We start from the raw sequence: 19337 nt of genomic DNA on the forward strand, positions 1-19337 counted from the left end.
CACTTTATATATTGAAATAATGATTTATTATTTTATTTTTATTAATGCGTTTTATTTTATCATTTCAGAAATAAATGCTTTAAGATATGCACTCTAAGAATTAACAAAAAATTATTATGCTTTTTATTAATGAAGTAAAAACAATACCCTTTTTACAATTTAAAGATATTTATAAAAGTTCATGGATTATTATTATTATTATTATTATTATTATTATTATTATGGTTGTGCTTCAGGTTGTGCTCGTGTTCCTCCTTCAGGTGAAAATCTGGGATTTTCTTTTCACTTGTTTTAACATCAAAACCTGTTAATGTAAAAAATCGAATCAAAGACTATCTTTTGTTTCTCTCATAATTGTGACATGAGTGTTTTCAAGGCTGTGTTTGAATGAAGGTATCTGTGTTAGTGTCCAGATTACGCTGCTGAGATTAACCAATCGGGTCACACTTAATCTGATTAAGATCTGGCCGGAGAACCTGCTGGATTACACCACTACAAACACACACACATGTATATATACACACACACACACACACACACACACACACACACACACACACACACACACACATGAAGCATAAAGACTCAGGGTTTGACAGTACAGCTGTCCTGCAGACAATAGCGCAGGTCAGTCAGAGACAGCAGGGCTTCAATTATAGACAGGGATATGATCTGCATGAAAACTGAGATTTGAATGACTCGCAGCAGGAAGTGGATCTGTTAGAGACAGGAAACACAATGTCAATCTACAGCTGACTGCACTCAGGTCAGTGAGGGGTCAAATGTTTTTATGGCTCGGTGACGTGAACGACAGCTGTTTGTGTTCAGAGCGTCCACCACAGACATACTGTACAATGTCTCACTCTGAAAACTCTTTTTTTTCTTTTCTTTTTTTAAATCTTTTTTTATATACTATTAATATATAAATACACTAATACTGTACTATGACTAATTATACAAATAAAAATGAATATTTAAAAAATGTACTGTACTATTAAAATTTTGAATAAGCTTTGTTTTCAGTTTTTTTGTGTGCTTTACACATTTTTATATATTATATATTTATTTTTAAATATCTATATAATTTCTATTTTTTTTTTATTTTAGTGTTAGTTATTTTATAACACACTTATAACTTATACCTCTATCCTGCACTTGCTGCTTATTGCACTCCTGGTTAAACCTAAACTGCATTTCGTTGCCTTGTACTTGTACATGTGTAATGAAAATAAAGTTGAATCTAATCTAATCTTTAGTACATCAAGTTAAACTACATGAAAAATAGTTTTTATCATTTATATACAACTAATATATAAATACACTAAAACTGTAACATTCTAAATGCAAAATGTAACATTCTAAAATGGCCAAATATATACGATTCTAAAATTGTGAAATGTTATACTGAAAATGGCCAAATGTAACATTCTGAAATTACAAAATGTAATACTGAAATGGCCAATTGTAACATTCTATACAAATAAAAACATAATATGTATTATTATTAATTTATTCTATACTATTAATATTTTGAATTAGATTTGTTTTCAGTTGTCATTTTTAAGTTTTAGTCATTTGTTTATTGTGTTCTTTAAATATCTATATAATATCTATATTTTTTATTTCAGTGTTATTTATTTTAATTTAGTACATCAAGTGAAACTACATTTTGTTTTTATATACTACTAATATATAAATACGCTAATACTGTAACATTCTAAAATGCCAAACTGTAACATTTTAAATTGGCCAAATGTAACATTGTAAATGCAAAATGTAACATTCTAAAATGCAAAATGTAACATTCTAAAATGCCAAACTGTAACATTTTAAATTGGCCAAATGTAACATTCTAATTGCAAAATGTAACATTCTAAAATGCCAGATTGTAATGTTCTAAAATGGTAAAATTTTACGTTCTAAAATAGACAAATATAAGATTCTAAAATTGTGAAATGTAATGCTGAAAAATGGCCAATTGTTACTTTCTAACTAATTATACAAATAAAAATGAATATGTAATATACTATTAATATCTTGAATATTTCTTCTATTTTTATGTATTATTTATGTGTTAAATATACTGTATCTATATCATTTCTATTTTTTATTTCAGTTTTAGTACACCGAGTTTATCTTTTATATCCTACTAATGTATAAATACACTAATACTGTACTAATTATACAAATAAATAAATGATTATGTAAAATATATACTATGCTATTAATATTTTGAATAAGCATTATGCTTTCAGTTTTCATTTTTATTTATGTTATAGTCATTTTTGGTTGTATGCTTTTGTCCTTCTTATTTGCTATTTGGCCTTACGTTTTAGTTCTTCAGCTTCAACTTATTTCATATCAGTTAGCTGCCAAGGTCAAGTTTTTTTTTAATCTAATATTTATATTTTATTATATTTCAGAATTAATCAAATTAATACAAATCATTTTTTTGTTTGTTTTAGTTGAGAAACTGCAGTATGTCTCTCTGCCTCCTCTTCATATCAGAGAGATGATATTGTGTTTGTGTTGAATTGTATTTGACCCAGACTGGTGTGTGTTATTGATGAGAACAGTGATTGATCTGTGATGTTACTGGAGCGTGATGTTCTCGCCCGCGGGAAGGTGAACCTGGTCTAGATCAGAATAAACCAGTTTGTGAACTCAAACTCCCATCAGTTTGCTTTTTCTTCTCTCTCCTCCTCTATTTCTCCTGTTGGATGCTGTAGTGTTTTATTCTCTTTTAATGCTCTGAATAGATGCTCTGAAGAGATTCACGGTCTGTAAATGTTTCGTTTTCACAGTTTGAGTGACTTTAATTATCATCTCTCAGTCACTCATGCTCATTCTCTCTTATGTGTGTGTCTCGATGTCTCTCGCCCAGTGTTGTGAATAAAGATCATTCGTGTTTCTGAATGATGATGGTGACTGATGTTGATTAAGAGGGGTTTGTTCTCCTGGCGTCTCCATCAGAACATTCCAGCAGTTCCTGTGTGTTTCCATGACAAACACAGCCTTAAACACAGCGCTAAATAACCCCCTCTCCCTCTCTCTCTTTCTTTCTATGTCTACTGTATGTCTCTCTCTCTCTCTCTCTCTCTCTAGAGAAGCTGTATAACTCCAATGGCCGTGACCTGAGGAGGGCGCTGTTTTCCCTCAAGCAGATATTCCAGGTATAAAACCACACTTTTATAAGTGTTTTTTTTTTATATCACTGAGATACTATTTTTTTATTTTTTTATTATTATTTGTTGAGGTTTTGTTTTCATTTAACTTAGTTTATTAATTTGTACGAGGTTTAGTGCCACATTAAAAAAAATCTAAGATTACGAGATTAAAGCTGTAATATTTAGAGAATAACGTGAAAATACTACAAGAATAAAGTCAAAATATTACGAGTATAAAGTGTAAATGTTTTTTAGAATAAAGTCAAAATACTACAAGAATAAGGTCGAGAATAAAGTCGAAATATTTAGACTTTCAACTTAATTTTGATTTTATTCTTATATTTCAACTTTATTCTCAAAATATTTCAACTTTATTCTCGTAATAGTTTTAATTTATTCTCATAATATTTAAATTTTTAGGGCTGGGTATTGTGACCAATTCGGCGATTCGATTCGATTCTAATTTTTATGGTTTCGATTCAATTCGATTCCGATTTCGATTCGATTCGATTCGATATCGATTAGCTATCACTATTTCATTTAAAATGTTAGTTTTGCAGACATGGGATCCATATTTTGATATAAATGCTGGTAACTGAAACTCTCCTACTTACACATACATTAATAATAGGGTGCACACAGTTGTTTATTTTAAACAACTTTTATTTTAAATGAACACTGTAACAGGAAGTCATAAATATGTGCATCCATTGTACACCATGTAAACAAACTGCAAAATGCACATTACTGTAAGAAAATAAAAAGACTGTAAATGTGCAACAGTGAAATCTATTAAGAACTTCAAACATGTTTAAGAAATAAAACATTTTTCTAAATTCAAAACAGGCCCATTATAAGCCCTTGTCTGCGTATACAAAGCATTCTAACTGTCTATAAAACTAACAGTTCTTATCTACAGCCTTATCATTTTTGATCACCAGATTTTTCTGCAAAAAAAAGCAGCTGATCAACATGTTCTGATAGCTCCTTTGCGCTGTGATTAGATCACCAGCAGTTGAGAAAACTCTCTCAGCAGGAACACTAGTGACACCTTCAGGACGAGAGGTGAATATTCATATCCTCTTACGTGAAGCACGTGCATTAAGAATCGATTCGGGGATTTCCCGAATCGATATCGTTGCGTTAAACTGAAGATCGATTAAAATCGGAGAATCGATATTTTTTACCCAGCCCTATAAATTTTATACTCAAGATATTTTGACTTTTTCTCCAAATATTTGGACTTTTTTCTTGTAATATTTCAACTTCTTTCTCGTAGTTTTTCGACTTTATTATTGTAATATTTCGACTTTATTCTCAATATATTTACACTTTATTCTCAATATATTTACACTTTATTCTCAATATATTTTGAATTTATTCTCAAAATATTTTGATGTTATTCTCAAAATATTTCAAATCTATTCTCAAAATATTATTATATAATATAATAATAATGTAATATTTTGACTTTATTCCCATAATATTTTGAATTTATTCTCACAATATTTTGAATTTATTCTACTAATATTTTGAATTTATTCTCAAAATATTTTGGCTTTATTCTCATAGTATTTCGACTTTATTCTCAAAATATTTTGAATTTATTCTCAAAATATTTTGGCTTTATTCTCGTAGTATTTTGACTTTATTCTCAAAATATTTTGACTTTATTCTCGTAATATTTTGAATTTATTCTCAAAATATTTAGAATTTATTCTCAAAATATTTAGACTTTATTCTCGTAATTTCGACTTTATTCTCAAAGTATTTAGAATTTATTCTAAAACTATTTTGACTTTATTCTCATAATATTTTACTTTATTCTCAAAATATTTTGACTTTATTCTCAAAATATTTAGACTTAATTCTTGTAATATTTTGACTTTATTCTTGTAATATTTTGACTTTATTCTCATAATATTTCGACTTTATTCTCAAAATAATTAAATTTTATTCCCTTAATATTTTAAAGTAATTCTCGTGATATTTTGAATTTATTCTCGAAATATTTAGACTTTATTCTCATAATACTTTAAATTTATTCTCAAAATAATTAGAATTTACTCTCGTAATATTTTGACATTATTCTCGAAATATTTTGACTTTATTCTCAAAATATTACTTTATTCAACTTCATTCTCGTAGTATTTCGACTTTATTCTTGAAATGTAATGTTTTTTTTAAGTAATTTTAAATTTAGTACATCAGATTAAATTAAATGAAACTAATGGAAAGTAATTGGCAACTAATGGAAATAAAAAGTCTTTTCAAGCATCAGAACTTTTTCATTGTTGTTTTCATTGCTTCACTGTCTAAACAAGAACAAACCATTAACTTTATTTGTTTTTATGTGAAACGCATTATAATGACTACTAGTAATACATATCTTAAATCCTTAAAACTATTTCAGTTTCTGTTTTATTTTTTTCTTGCGTTTTTTTTTTGTGTCATTTTTATTTATTTATTTTTTAAAATTTGTATGTTCTTTAATTTTCATTCCAGTTTTTCTTGTATTTTTGTCAAATATTTTTATATTTATATTTAATTTAAATTTTTTATTTTTTTTTGTAAACTATTAACTATAAGCTTTTCTATTTCAATCCAAACCGTACACATACGTATTTTTTCTAAACCAGTGACAGTGATGTGTTTGAGTCAGGATTAGCTGATAACATTTAAAAAATAATCATAATGTTAACCAAAAATATCAATAACATGTGTGCGTTGTGTATTTTGTGTGTGTGCAGGACGATAAGGATCTGGTTCATGAGTTCGTCATGGCTGAAGGTCTGACGTGTTTGATCAAGGTTGGCGCTGAAGCGGATCAGAACTACCAGAACTACATTCTCAGAGGTTCGTTTGCTTCATTTGGATCCTCAGACCTCTGAAAAATGTCCAGAAACCATTGAAATATTTCATGAATTATAGATGATGAGTTTCTCCATATGAAGGAGAACAGCGCCACCTTTTGGTTTCCATTGTCATTACTATAGAAAACCATGCTGTTTTTAATACTCCTCATTGTAATGGACTGTCTTAAATATTGTTTGATAAATGTTTCTTTATAATACCCTGTAATGGTGCTTCTGTAACAGTTTTAATCATCAGCGCAGAGAAAAGATGACAGCAGCTTATTCTTCATTAGAATAGAACTCTAGAATAGAACTTACATTAAATTAAATGATAAACTATAGAAATAATTGTTTAGTGTAATATAATACAATAAAAATTATTTCAATACAAATAAATTTTTTTATCTTTTTTGTAGTGCAGTGTTGGGGATTTTGGAGAAAACTGTTAATTGTATTTTTAAATAACGTTAAAATGCAGTAATTGCTTTTTAATTATTTTAATTGATATTATTGTGTCATAAAAATATTTAAATAATAAAAAATATTTCATTCATTTTAATTTGTATTAATAAATTATAATTACATTATTTGTATTGAATTAAATTATAATGAATACTATAATTAATATGATTAATGATTATTAAAAATAACAAATTTATAATTAATTTACTATAATTACATTATTTTATTTAAATTAAATTATTTTATATGATATAATACTATATACATAATGTTAATGCAAATAAAAAATAAATCATTTATCTTTTTTTGTAGTGCAGTAATGGGGATTTTTGGGGAAAATCTTTAATTGTCTTTGAAATTATGTCACAATGCAGCAGTTCCTTCTTATTTCTTTTAATTTATATTATGATGTTATGTAAAAAAATTTATTTTAATTTAAATCATAAATAATAATACAAATATTAATAATAATTATTATGTATTTTATTTTAATTTAATGTATATTAATCAATCATAATTGCATTATTTAAAATTATAATAATTATTATAATAGTTATTATTATTATTATAGTATATTAATTGTAATAAATTTAATTAATAATATATATCTATATAATAGAAGACATCAGTGCTGAGAAAAGTAACGTGTGTCAGATGACAGTGACTTATTTATCATTAAAATAAAACTCTAGAATAGAACTTACATTAAATTAAATTATAAATAATTTTATTTATTTTATTAGTTTAGTTTAATATAATACAATATAAAAACTTTCGATATAAATAAAAAAACAGTGCAGTAATGGGGATTTTGGGCATTATTATTTATGTATTTAATTTATTGAAATTAAATTAAATTACATTAATAATATTGTATTTAATTTATAAAAAATTTTTATAAATTAAAATAAATTGAATACATTATTATTAATGTATTTAATTAATTTAATTAAAATAAATAAAATTAAATGCATTAATAATAATGTATTTAATTTATTTGAATTTATATTAATAAATTATAATTACATTATTTTAATTGAATTAAGTTATAATTAATACTATAATATTATTAATAATTTAAAAAAATAACAAATTTATAATTAATGTACTATAATTATGTTTAATGAAAATGTTTAATTGTCACAAAACATAATTTTATATTTAATAACAAAATAATTATTTTAATCTTAGATAATAATAAAAATATGAATAATTAGTAATGTCACAATGCAGTAGTTCCTTTTTATTTCTTTTCATTTATATTATGATGTTATGTAAAAAAAATCATAAATAATAAAATATTAATAATAATTAATATGTATTTTATTAGTTTTAATTTATATTAATATATTATAATTATATTATTTGAAATTGTAGTTATAATAATAACCATAATAAATATAATTATATATTTATTATAATATATATATATATAATAGAAGACATCAGCGCTGAGAAAAGTAACTTGTGTTAGATGACAGCAGCTTATTCTTCATTAGAACAGAACTCTAAATATTATAATTAGCTCAGTTTTATCTGACCAATCAGAGACAGCTTCCAGGCTGCTAACTCCGCCCATTTTCAGAATCATCAGTTTTATGCTAATGAGCGTTCAGTGAGTTGTGTCTGTGTGCAGCTCTGGGTCAGATCATGCTGTATGTGGACGGGATGAACGGGGTCATAGGTCACAGCGAGACCATCCAGTGGCTCTACCTGCTCATCGGATCAAAGGTGACACGCTAGTTTGGTTATATGGAGATCAGTCTGTATGCTGAGTGAGATCTGATCTGGCTGTGTGTGTGTTTAGTTTCGTCTGGTGGTCAAGACGTCTCTGAAGCTGCTGCTGGTGTTTGTTGAGTATTCAGAGTCCAACGCAGCGCTGCTCATCCAGGCCATCCACAATGTGGACACTAAGAGGGGTATAAATACACACAAACACTAGCATAATACTTATACTTTTCTGTATTGTGCACCATGCACTACCAGTCAAAAGTTTTTGAACAGTACGATTTTTAATGATTTTAAAGAAGACTTTTCTGCTCACCAAATCTGCATTTATTTGATTCAAAGTACAGAAAACGCAGCAATATTGTGAAATATTTTTACTATTTAAAATAACAGTTTTCTATTTGAGTAGATTTTAAAATGTAATTTATTTCTGTGATCAAAGCTAAATTTTCAGCATCATATTTTTCAAAAATTATTCTAAAATACTGATTTGCTGTTCAATAAATATTTATTATTATTTTTATCAATATTTGAAACAGTTGAGTACATTTTTTCAGGATTATTTGATGAATAGAAGAAATGTAAGCCATTACTACCATGATTTTGTGCAATAAAAAAACACACGATAAATCATTAAAGCTAAAAAAAGAATTATTGATCTGTATTTATGGTGATAAATTAATAATTGTATATGATTAATAGTTAATTATTAAAGTCACCTTTATTCTATGGTTTTCTTAAAGAATAAATAAACAGTTAATAAATTTGTTAATTAATCGTAAATCAAAATTTATGATATAAATAATATAAATAAATATAATTAAAATATAACAATTAAATAATCAATTATTAACATATCTTTTTTGTTTTGTTTTTAAAATAATGCAATAATTACTTATGCATTTCTTGTTTTGGTGTGAATTGTAGTTCTCAACAGTTTTCTGATCCCTTTAAAGAGTGATTGGTGAATTCATTAAATAATAAATAATTGATGATACATTATATTATTCAATTCAATTAGATTTAATAATATAAGTAAAATTATATTATGTAAAATTAAATAATACAATATAAATACTTAAATAATAGTTAAAAAAAATAATTATGTGTTTAATTATTGATGATTAATTCATTATTATTATTATAAATTAAAATAGATTATATAAATAATACAATAATTACAATTTAGATACAAACGTTTAAAAATAAATAATGAATGCATGTTTTTGTAGTACAGTAATGTGGATTTGGGGGAAAAAATATGTTTATTTGTCTCTGAAATAACGTCACAATGCAATAATTCTTCATCTCATTTCTTCTAATTGATATTATGAGGATAAATTAATTCTTTAAATATTTGTTAATAATAATTACCATACATATGCTAAAATGAAATCATTTTAATTAAAGTAGATTATAACTAATATGTCTTAGCAATAGCCAAAAACACTGTATGGGTTTAAACTATTGATTTTTCCTTTATGCCAAAAGTCATTAGAATATTAAGAATATTAATTTCCTACCGTAAATATATCAAAAGTTAATTTCGGAGTAGTAATATGCATTGCTAAGAACTTCATTTGAATAACTTTAAAGGCGATTTTCTCAACATTTAGATTTTTTGCATCCTCAGATTTTCAAATAGTTGTATCTTAAGCAAATATTGTCCTATTCTAATAAACCATACATCAATAGAAAGCTTATTTATTCATGAGTTTTGAATGACTTTGCTTAATTATGAAATGTCGGTGTTTGTGTGATGCTCAGACTGTAAACTGTGGTCAAACGCTATGGAGATTTTATCAGAGAAGGACGGTGTGGACACAGAGCTGCTGGTGTATGTGATGACCCTTATTAACAAGGTGAGACACACATTCACTCACTCACACTAGGGCTGTGCAATTAATCGAAATTCAGTTTCGAAATTCCGATCACGCCCCCCTCTCTCTCCCACTTCGCTTTCTGTCTAAATACTGTCCTATCAAATAAAAGGCAAAAATGTCAAAAAAAAAGAAAAGAGCCAGCTTCCATTTTTATCGACATTTCTGCACCACACATAGGCTACGGTTGCAGCTGTTGTTATAGCAACAAAAAGACACTTTTTTGTTACTAAAAAAGCGCGTCTGCTAACTTTTTCTTGTCAAAACAGACACCAAGTGTGAACACGGCCTAAGGCACACCGAACCCGTCTTTTAGTTCTAAAAACGCGAGGCGCACAGCACTGCCTTTTTTTGGTGACTTTTAATAAAAGAGCAGTGTGCTGCCGTTGTTTTATGTTGCTAGGCAACGACCAAAACAGCTGTCCTGTCAGTCAAATCAAAGGATTGTAGCGCCAGCGCTCTAAAATCTTAGTTTTTTGCTGTTAATTAAAATATCTTGACTTTATTCTCGTAATATTTTGACTTTATTCTCGTAATATTTAGAATTTATTCTCAAAATATTTAGACTTTATTCTCATAATATTTTGACTTTATTCTCGTAATATTTAGAATTTATTCTCAAAATATTTAGACTTTATTCTCATAATATTTTTACTTTATTCTCGTAGTATTTAGAATTTATTCTCAAAATATTTAGACTTTATTCTCATAATATTATTACTTTATTCTCGTAATATTTAGAATTTATTCTCAAAATATTTAGACTTTATTCTCATAATATTTTTACTTTATTCTCGTAGTATTTAGAATTTATTCTCAAAATATTTAGACTTTATTCTCATAATATTTTTACTTTATTCTCGTAGTATTTTGAATTTATTCTCAAAATATTTAGAATTTATTCTTGTAATATTTTGACTTTATTCTCTTAATATTTTGACTTTATTCTCTTAATATTTTGACTTTATTCTCATAATATTTTTACTTTATTCTCAAAATATTTTGACTTTATTCTCATAATATTTTGACTTTACTCTCAAAATATTTAGACTTTTTTTCTTGTAATATTTAGACTTTATTCTCATAATATTTTGACTTTATTCTCGTAATATTTTGACTTTATTCTCGTAATATTTTGACTTTATTCTCGTAATATTTTGAATTTATTCTCGAAATATTTAGACTTTATTCTCGTAATATTTTGACTTTATTCTCGTAATATTTTGACTTTATTCTCGTAATATTTTGACTTTATTCTCGTAATATTTAGAATTTATTCTCAAAATATTTTGACTTTATTCTCGTAATATTTTGACTTTATTCTCAAAAGAATTCGATTTTATTCCCTTAATATTTTAAAGTTATTCTCGTAATACTTTGAATTTATTCTCAAAATATTTTGACTTTATTCTCATAATATTTTGACTTGACTTTATTCTTGTAATATTTTGACTTTATTCTCGTAATATTTCGACTTTATTCTCAAAATAATTACATTTGATTCCCTTAATATTTTAAAGTTATTCTCGTAATATTTTGAATATTTTGTCAGTCAAATCAAAGGATTATAGTGCTAGCGCTCTAAAATCTTTGGTTTTTGCTGTTAATTAAACTGTCATGTTAGCAGAAACCCTAAAAAATACAGCTCCGGGTTACCCACGATAGACACCAAAAGTTTCTCCTCCATTTCTTGCAGTCTCCGGACTTTTTAAGCAACGGTAATCTTTCATCACCACAACAGAAGGCCCGCCTCTCCATTCATTCGATTGGACAATGGAAAAAACGCGAATGACGTCGGGCATTTTTCCGCTCAGAGTTGCTTTTTTTTTCAACTTCAGGCGCTCAGAGCGCTCCTGCAAAAACGCAAGGCGCAGCAGGCGGCGAAAACAAGAGGCACCCGGGGCGCATAAGCAGCGCGCAGAACGCTCACCGCCAACAGAAAACCATTCAAAAAGCGGCAACAAATAATATTCTTTCTGCCGTCTCTGTGCTTAATATTAATAAAATGTAAAAATACAAAGAGAAAAATCAGTCACTGCTCTGGAATGAAGGCCTTTTGTAGTTTTAATAAGAAACAAAGCATGTTTAACTATTACAGTGAAGACGCTGTTTTATTTTACATTCAAATAATTACATTCAGTTTCTGTAGTATTTTTAGACTACTTTAGACTTGCATAAAAGTATTCAGTATTATTTTTTTTTTTTTTTCATTTGTATCTGTTTTTCTGTTGTATTGCTATCTTTAAATTAATCACTAATATAAAGTTTTGGACCCAGTAATAACTGTGTTAAATGATCGTGATTTCAGTATTGACCAAAATAATTGTGATTGTGATTTTAGCCATAATAATCGAGCAGCCCTAACTCGCACATATTCACACACACACTCACTCTTTCTCCATCTGTGTGTCAGACGCTGGCGGCGCTGCCCGATCAGGACTCGTTTTATGACATGGTGGACGTTCTGGAGGAGCAGGGCATGGAGAGCGTGTCCCAGCGTTATCTGGGCCGTAAAGGAACCGATCTGGACTTGCTGGAGCAGCTCAACATCTATGAGGTCTGACAGATTCACCACAGATACTCAGGGCTTCTACGCTTGCTTTTCTTTTTAAGAGCACTTTAGGAGCACAGTTAACATTTCAGGAGCACCTTCTAATCCACAAGCAAAAAAATCTGATCAAAAATTAGCCTTCCAATTACGACACTGCAGGTGAATAGAGTAAAAAAAATAACTAATAGTTATCTGCTTACTTACCCAGCTGATTGATTACATTCATAATTGCAAACATTTTTTGTATTACAAGTTTTCTAAAATGTTAGGTTTAAATATGCAAATGAACCATTATTTAATGAAATATGTGCTAATTTGCATACATTTCTAGCACAAAAAACCTAAACACTGGATGAAGTCAGTTTCAAAATTCTTGCTTAATTTTTTTAACTTATTAGAGTCAAATGTTTTTACAGAGGGAATTTCGGGTATCTCATTTTGTCATGACATAATTCAGAAAATACTTGGAAAACTATAGATTTTTTACAGTTTTTTGGGGGAATACAATGTTGTATAAAATCAAGGTAATTATGTATGAACAAATCCTTCTGTAAAAACCTTCAGGATATAGACCGGAATAAAAATGTAATGTTTTTATTGTTAAAATTGCAATAAATTAAATTATAATTTATTTATAATTTAATACTCAAATGAATGTAGTTTTAAATAATAAAAACTAAATCAATACATCTTTAATGTATCATGAATTAATTTTTTTGTAATTTAGTTGTTAAAGTAATTCAGATTTATTCGTTTTTTTATGCCTATTTTATTTTAATTAATTTATTTATTTTTGTTTTATTTTGAACTGATATTATGTAAAGAAATAATCATTTAAATAATAAATAATGAAAAACAGTAATTGTCATTAATAATAATTATTATTCTGTTTTTAATTTATTATTATAATTTATCATTCATAAAAATTATTATAATTAATACTGTAATTGATATAAATAATATAATGAAAAAGGTTGTAAATCATTAAAAAGCATAATTTCTTGTAGAAATTGCAATAAATTAATAAACTGTTATATTATTATAATTAATATTCTAATTCATATAAATAATATAATGTGTAACGTAAAGTTTTAAATCATTAAAAAACATAATTTTGAGAGCTCTTTTTATTGTTAAAATCAATATCATGTTTACAAATCATTAAAAGCTGTCAATCATCTCACAAAGTTCCATTATAATCAACTGTGCTCTCTCCACTGCACAATCAGTCTCTTACTTACCTTTTGTTTATGAAAGGATTGGTGAGATATGTCTGTGATGGAGGATGTGAGATCAGATCTCGAGGTTGTAATCGTGATTTTTCTCCTGCAGGCGACTCTTCGTCACGAGGACGGCGATGAGGATGCTTTGCCTCCATCCTCCGGTCGGCGGGACAGACGGCGCTCCAGTGTGGGCGGAACAGAGAGGCGGGGCTTGGAGAGACGCCGCAGCCGCAGGCATTCATTGGGCAGATCAGGCCACGCCTCCCCGCTTAGCCCCGCCTCCCCTCACCGCACAAACTTCCAGCCGTTTAACGGACAGGAACTCAACGATAGGTGAGACGCAAAGACGACTCACTGGATGATACTGCTCCAAATAGGCAACTTTTACTATCAATTTATTATCCATTAAAAATAATTCAGTATTATTAAAATAGACTTGTTTATGGAAATAGTGGAATTCAGTGATAAAAAATAGTATTTATAGTGCAGAATGTCATGGAATTTGGAATAATAAATCAAAAGTAAATTAGAAAATGAATGAATACGTTTTTTATGAACATATTTAATTAGTTCAAAATGCTTTAAAATTAAAACAGACAATAATAAGTGAATTCATAGACCAAATTTTGGTCAAATTTTATTGTTAAAGTTTAAGTTCGTTAATATTTTTTATTTTGTCAATTTATAACTTTTATGTATTAGACTTTTAGATATTTTTTATTTGATTACAATTTAATGAATAATTTTTTTCTTTTTTGTGGGAAATTTTTTTTCATAGTTTTAGTTTTACATTTTCTGTTTTCATTTAAAAAATACTTAATTTCATTGTGGTTTACTAGTTTTTAATGGCTATTTTTTTTTTTTTATATATTTTTTAATATTTTTGCTTTAGATTAAATCTTTGCATTTTTCACATTAATATTGGAAAAAGTTTAGGTAATTTTTGTAATTTTACTTTTAGACAATTTTGTTGTTCTTTTTTCAATGTTTTTTTATTTATTTCATTTTAAGTTTTTTTTTTTAGTTTTACATTTTCTGTTTTCATTTTAAAAGTGCTCAATTTGTTGTGTTTTACTAGTTTGTAATGTTTATTTATTTTTTATTTCAATTTAATTTTTTTATGTTTTGAGATTAATTTTAGTAAAAGTTTTTGTTATTTTTTGTCATTTTATTTTTAGTTTATTTTTTAAGTCTGTTTAGTTTTATTTTTGTAATTGTATTTATTGTGTTATTATTATTTTTTTTATCTACCAGTTTTTATTGTCTATTTATTTTTGTTTAATTATTTTTGTTTTAGATTTATTTTTTCCATTTTCAGTTTAATTTTAGTAAAAGTTTTAGTAATTTTTTTAATAATTGTTTGCTTCTAGTTAATTTTGTTGAGTTATTTTTTAATGTCTGTTTAGTTTTTATTTTTTATTTCAGTTTTAGGTTAATTCTTTTTTATTATCTTTATTTTTTAAGTCTGTTTAGTTTTATTTTTGTAATTTAATTTAATTTAATTTTAATTTAATTATTTTTGTTTTAGATTTATTTTTTCCATTTTCAGATTAATTTTAGTAAAGGTTTTTTGGGGGGGTTTTTTTGTAGTTTTTTGCTTCTAGTCAATTTTGTTGCGTTATTTTTTAATGTCTGTTTAGTTTTTAGTTTTTATTTCAGTTTTAGGTTAATTCTTTTTTATTATTTTATTTTAATTCTAAATTTATTTTAATTCTTTTATTCCAATTCTAATTAAAATTTTAATTCGACATTTTCTGTTTTCTTTTTGTGTTTTACTAGTTTTTAATGTCTGTTGGAATTTAAATGGAATCTGGAAAAAAATATATAAAAAACATAATTTTGAGGGGGGGGGGTATTTTTGATAAAATTGCAATAAAACTAAATTAAATCTAAATAAATCATTTTAATTAAATTATTAATTATATAAATAATAAAAATATGATTTAATATAATATAATACAAGACAATATAATATTTTATTACAAATTAAAATATATTTGCAATTTAGGGCAACATTTTTAATTGTCTTTGAAATAATGTTACAATGTAATAATTCCTCATCTTATTTATTTAAACTGATATTATGTAAAGAATAAATTAATTAAAGAATAAATAATACTTTTTATTTACTTTAATTTATATTAATAAATTATAATAATTAATCATTTATAAAATACTCAGACATTGGCAGCGCTGCGCGATCAGTACTTGTTCTATGACATTAATGGAAAACATAATTTTGGGAAAAAAGTTACTGCTAAAATTGCAATAAAATCAAATAAAAAAAATGGAAAAAAAAGTTACATTTTATATATATAATTAATATATACATATTTATTAAATAAATTATGCCTAAATTATTTTTTTTAATGTATATAATTAATTTAAATAAATAAATCAATTATGATTAAGTTTTAAATCAAAAAGGGCTCTTTTATTGTTTAAATTGCAATAAATATTTATTGTTTCACGTCATTGTTTAGACAAGACAAAATTATTTCCTATGGATGTGTGGCCCATGGAAGTTGATTATGAGTTTCTTTTCCAGGTGTTGTCTTAGAAGGGAGTAGCCTATGTAGACAGTAGTGCGGTTGACTAGGGTTTAGAACACAACCGTGAAACACACACAGACTGAATGAAGTGAAGTGATGGATTTCTCCTTGTTTTGTGGTGTTTTTGCTCCAGAGCTGGTTTGATGCATGAATGTCTCCCAGTGATGTAAGTCCTCATGTTTTCGGACGATAAACAGCGCATCGGATGCCTCTAATAACCGCTGTTCAGTAATTCAATAAGCATATTATCAATATTATGTATTATTTAAATTGATTTATTAACATATATCTACTGATCTGCTACTTAAAGGGCATATTGCAGGTTAGAGACTCCAGTGAATTGATATATATAAAAATAATGTAGGAACCAGATACTTCAAAATACGCTATTAAAGGGATGGTTCGGAGTAGAATTGACTTCATTGCTATGCACTCCGAAGCCCATCTAAATACCCCATCTGAAGTTATTTTTACCTTAGTCGAACATTTATGGAGATATTAGAGTTTTTCGAATTGCTTGTTACAGGAGTGAATGGTACATGTGATGTATCTCGTAAATTGCACCACTAAACGTGCAAGTAATCTTACCAAACTTGTACAGTAGTGTAAATAGGTTATGTACTCACAAAACGCTGCAACAGAACATTTGTAAGTCCACCATGAGTGTATTAGGTGAGGAAATTTCTATTTTATAACAAGTTATGAAAATAACGTTAGAATAATGACACTTACATAAAACTTGACAACATCTCATTTGACCGTAGATACTGAATGAGGAAAAAGCATTTTTCTCAGGTACTGATAGAAGAGTCAACCGCTTTCACGCACGTCTTTCAAAATAATAGTCTAGCGTCAGAAAAAACAGAATTAAGTTTGTTGTTTCTTTGACTGCACACTCCGCGACCCACTCAAAACGTTTTAGCGACCCACCAGTTGAGAAACACTGCTTTAATTAATGTTTTTTGATGACTTAAGGTTAACTAAAGAGCACGAGACGTCTTCCTGCTGGCCAGTAACGTTAACGTTATTTGGCATAGTAGCCTATTTCATTCTGTGACAAACAGATTTGTATTATGCTATTGTTTTTGCCATTGTTTGTGCTATTTCTTTCAGATGTTAACGATGATCACTGCGTTTGTCTTACCGATTGTGCTATCTTCCTGTCAGCAATTATGTTACAGATTGTCTATAAGATTTTTTTTTTTTTTATAAATGTAGAATGTTGCCAGATATTGCTACGAAAAACAAGCAATTACAAAAAGAAAGATATCCAAGAAAAAAAGAGGCAACTTTCTACGACCTTTACATCCTGCATTCATCGCAACATTAGCTTTCTCCGATCTTAAAAACAAGAATAAAAAAAAAAATCGGAAACAACAGTGAGGAATCGATTCTGGAATCGAATCCAACCCGATTCCAGAACCAGGAATCGATTCCAAAAATTTCAGAATCGAACAGCCCTACATATGACGCGGTGTGAAAAAAAAGCTGTTTTTGAGAGCGGTCAAGGAAATCGTCACTTTGTCTTCTAAATTTGTGACCTTACGTCTTGTAAAATATTTTAAAATCCTGCATTAACGGTTCGTAAAGTATTTTCATACACGTATATATGTTTATCTCGAAAAAAAATGTAACCTGCAATATGCACTTTAAGCTTTTTATTCTTCTTCTTAGACTACATTTCTGAATGCTACTCCTCCTAGAGTTTTCAAGCTAGTAGCACTAAACTCAGGCCAGATCTTCAGACTGATCTCACTGAGTGAGCTGTATCTTTTCAGACTGATCCGACTTATAGTTTTCATCAAATTGAAGAATAAATATCATCAAAATCCCATAGACTTACATTGAGGGAATGTTCAACTGATCAACACTATTCAAACGTCAACTGTCAAAATTCAAACTCCAACTGTCAAAATTCAAATTTAGTAACATGTTAATCATGCTAGCAACATGCTAGGAACTTGCTAGTCAGGCTAGAAACATGTTACAAACATACTAGCAACTTGCCAATCATGCCAGAAACATGTTGGAAACGTGCTAGCAACTTGCTAGTCTGCCTAGAAACATGCTAACAAACTTGCTAATCATGCTAGAAACAAGCTAGCAACGTGCTAATCATGTTAGAAACATGCTGGAAACGATAGCAACATGATAATCATGTTGGAAACATGCTAGCAACTTACTAATCATGATAAAAACATGTTAGAAACGTGCTAGCAACTTGCTTATCATGCTAGAAACAAGCTAGCAACTTGCTAATTATGCTGGAAACATGTGAACAACTTGCTAATCATGCTAGAAACTTGCTAGTCAGGCTAGAAACATGCTAGCAACTTGCTAGTCCACCTAGAAACATGTTAACAAACTTGTTAATCATGCTAGAAACTTGCTAGTCAGGCTAGAAATATGCTAGCAACTTGCTAGTCAGGCTAGAAACATTTTAGAAACCTGCTAGCAACTTGCTAATCATGATAGAAACATGTTAGAAACATGCTAGCAACTTGCTTATCATGCTAGAAACATGCTGGCAACTTGTTAATCATGCTAGAAACATGTTAGAAACGTGCTAGCAACTTGCTAGTCAGTCTAGAAACATGTTGGAAACATGCTAGCAATGTGTCAATCATGCTAGAAACATGCTAGTAACTTACTAATCATGATAGAAACATGTTAGAAACGTGCTAGCAACTTGCCAATAATGTTAGAAACATGCTAACAACTCGTTACATGCTAATGACATGCTAATAATGCAAATAACATGTTAATGCTATAAATATACTAACAATTTGCTTATGCTAGAAACTTGCTAAAGACATGCTGTTAACTTGCTAATCATGCTAGAAACATACTAAACATGCTTGAAAAATGTTAACTACTCATGCTAACTACATTCTAATAATGCTAGCACCATGCTAATCA

The 19337-nt window shown here is 27.7% G+C and overlaps 1 protein-coding gene across 1 annotated transcript in view; it reads left to right on the plus strand.

The window, feature by feature from the left end:
• Positions 1-3083: 3083 nt before the first annotated feature.
• LOC141290339 (FH1/FH2 domain-containing protein 3-like) overlaps positions 3084-19337 on the plus strand; it is a gene marked incomplete at its 5' end in the record, with an annotated part of 49394 nt that continues 33140 nt past the window's right edge. The window contains 8 exons of the mRNA XM_073822515.1: positions 3084-3173; positions 5918-6023; positions 8121-8215; positions 8292-8403; positions 9980-10074; positions 12506-12649; positions 13976-14199; positions 16552-16584. Of these exons, the coding sequence (XP_073678616.1) occupies positions 3084-3173; positions 5918-6023; positions 8121-8215; positions 8292-8403; positions 9980-10074; positions 12506-12649; positions 13976-14199; positions 16552-16584 (899 nt within the window). The remainder of the gene's footprint in view (positions 3174-5917; positions 6024-8120; positions 8216-8291; positions 8404-9979; positions 10075-12505; positions 12650-13975; positions 14200-16551; positions 16585-19337) is intronic.

The sequence above is a fragment of the Garra rufa genome, chromosome 17 (genome assembly GCF_049309525.1).
Source record: "Garra rufa chromosome 17, GarRuf1.0, whole genome shotgun sequence".
NCBI lineage: Eukaryota > Metazoa > Chordata > Actinopteri > Cypriniformes > Cyprinidae > Garra > Garra rufa.